At 36.1% G+C, this 2656-nt stretch overlaps 1 protein-coding gene across 2 annotated transcripts; it reads left to right on the top strand.

Moving 5' to 3' along the window:
- Window positions 1-1216: 1216 nt before the first annotated feature.
- LOC131159902 (uncharacterized) lies at window positions 1217-2333 on the top strand. 2 transcript variants are annotated; one of them, XR_009137883.1, is made up of 2 exons: window positions 1217-1710; window positions 1962-2333. XR_009137883.1 is itself a non-coding variant. In XM_058115124.1 (2 exons), exons 1-2 carry the CDS (start codon window positions 1519-1521, stop codon window positions 2055-2057), a joined length of 441 nt encoding a protein of 146 aa, XP_057971107.1. In that variant the 5' UTR covers window positions 1217-1518; the 3' UTR covers window positions 2058-2333. The 2 variants fall into 2 exon arrangements, 1 of the variants encoding a protein (XP_057971107.1); XM_058115124.1 differs by having other exon boundaries at window positions 1217-1863.
- The last annotated feature ends 323 nt before the right edge of the window (window positions 2334-2656 follow it).

The following is a 2656-nucleotide window of genomic DNA, read 5'->3' as shown; positions in this document are numbered from 1 at the left end:
AGAAGTGATTCAAATTATCTCTCTTATGTATCATAAATTTAATAATTTTTCAATTAATCAAAATAAAAACTTAAACTGAATTTAATCTACCATAGGATTAAATAACTAAATTGAGTATAAAAAATTATATATATATATATATATATATAAATTTCCAATACACTTATAATAAACATTGCAATAGAAAAATTAAATGGAAAACTGAACGAAATTAAAATAATACCTCCTCAAATTTGGGTGTTTCCAAATAAAACCTTCAATCAGCAAATTGAAGGTGATATGGACTAATTTATGCACACCCACGATTTTATGAGTCACATTAACAAATTTGCCAATCAAAAAATACGTATTTTCAATTCAAAAAATAATGAGCTTAGGGTTTTCAAAGAACTTACCCTATCTTCCCCCTTTTATAAGCTTCCTCCTCAAGCAACTCGTTGCCAACAATGTTCACGAGCAGCAACAATAAGCCAGCAACGTTTGCCAGAAACGGTAACTTGCAAAGCGTCCGACCCCTTCTGCTCTGCTGCACTGGTCTCTGTTGCCTGCTCTACAACGCGAAGAAAATTGAAGGAGAAAGGGCATATGAATGGGCGAAGCAAATCTCGCATGACGAACTTGCGAGATTTGCCATGCGTCAACTCATATATCTTCTGCGCAACAAATCTCGCAGTTTGGTCTTACAAGATTTGTTTAGCCACCTTGCTACGCATCACCACTTTACGTTTAAATCTCGGAACTTGGTACTGCGAGATTATGTGAGTATTAGATTGAGAAATTTTTTCCCAAATAGAGTATTGTTTAATATTTTATTTTAAATTAATAATAAAATGGAAAAAAAAACTCACAAAAAACTATCCCAATATATGTCTATATATATTTATATATTTTAAAAATAATCTATCTAGTGATGCAATAATTTTTTTTTTTTTTTTTTCTTTTTTTATAAAGGATATCAATCAAATGCGGTAGTTTTTGCACTTGGTTATTACTTATGCCCTGGCTTCTCTAACAACCAACTTGGGCTACTAAACGTCACCCCATGAGAAAGACAACGCGTAGCCTGAACGCGCTTTGCCCCCGACATAACAAAACCCATCCAAGCCATCCAACCATTACATTACAATAGGCTCGTCTTCTTCTCCAACTGCAGATTGTTCAAGAAAGTGCGGAGAAGCTGTTCTCTTGTTCCCAATCTCCACAGGTACCTACCTCTTTAAATCTTCCACCGAATCCCGTCAATTACATTTACCTGCAAAAAAAATTTCTCTGTTATAATTCTCCTTCTACCTCCTACCTTCTTCCTCCTCTTCTTCTTCTTCTTCTTCTTCGTAAAGGTTCAATATCGAATCTTCATTCCTCGCTTCATTTTGTTCCCTCACGTCGAAATTAGGGTTTCAATTTTTCCTGGTTGAAACCCTAGACGAAATCCCTTTGACCCCGTCTCTCGAATTACTCGCCTTTTTGATCGATTGGTTGTTCCTTATGGAAATTTAGGGTTAGAGGGACGAGAATATAATGATGGAATGGAAAAATTTTCACCCCTCGCGGCGTTTTTCTCTGTTTCGCAGTGTTTTTGACGGAGTTTCTGCAGTAGCCTTGTTTTTCCTCTTCTACAACCAGGAAGAATTTCTGAGAAATAAGTTTCTAAGAAGCGCTCCTTTGGTTCTTCTTCCCCAGTGGAGCATCGGAGACGTATTCTTCTCTCAGGTAAGTGAGGTTGAGGTAATCCATAGAACTGCTGAAATAAGTGTTCCTTCGTCGAATTATACTCTTGGTGTATTATCTGTTCAAAATAACGTATCCGTGAATGATCCCAACTGGTGTGGTAACTTGTTCGAGCGCAAGTGTTATAATAGCCGAGTGAGTACTTGGTAGCCCACCCAGACTGCACTTCAGGGTTTCAATTACATATTCTTTCTATTGTGATGGCCTGAGATTTAGTGTTTTGGGATATGCAGTCTTGGCAATGTGGCTTGCTACTTTGTTCTGTGCATTGGCTAACACAGCCGCAGACCACTTCTGTTGTTCATTGGAGAAGCTTTCGGGTCTTTTGAAGTTGCCTCCAACTGTGGCAGGAATTTCTCTGCTGCCACTTAGGAATGGAGCTCTTGATGTATTTGGGAGCAGCTCCTTTTGTCGGCAAGGATGCGGGCAGCTATTTTCCTATGAAACCTTTTCAAAGGGATTAAGGGCTAGAAGATTTCTAAAAAGGATAAAGAAAAGAGAAGAAAGTTGTAGAGATCGACTAATCTTAAAATTTGTTTTTCAAATGTTTTTAATGTTTTAACTATTTTTATCAATAAAATTCTTTCAAAAAAGGGAGACAAACACATATACATACAATATAAGTATGGTAATTATCCATAGAATGGGTATTATAGGGTGTTGGAATTGGTGTATTCCCAAAAGGAGGGATGAATTGGATATTTAAAAATTTCTTCCTAGGTTCAGCAAAACTAGCAGCAGTATATCACAACTTAGGGTATTTTTAAAATGAATTCCAATATCCACAATATAACACTGAGTAGATAATCAACACAATTTAAAATAGTCTCAATATTTTCCAAGCATTCACAATAACAGAAATATAAACATTCAAGTGCGGAATTTAAAGTAATGCAAGGTAAGAGAGAACAACACACGATATGATATC

The sequence above is a fragment of the Malania oleifera genome, chromosome 7, assembly GCF_029873635.1.
Source record: "Malania oleifera isolate guangnan ecotype guangnan chromosome 7, ASM2987363v1, whole genome shotgun sequence".
In the NCBI taxonomy this organism is placed as follows: domain Eukaryota; kingdom Viridiplantae; phylum Streptophyta; class Magnoliopsida; order Santalales; family Ximeniaceae; genus Malania; species Malania oleifera.
The sequence above is the reverse complement of the archived record's forward strand: the minus strand, read 5'-3'. Positions and strand labels throughout refer to the sequence as shown.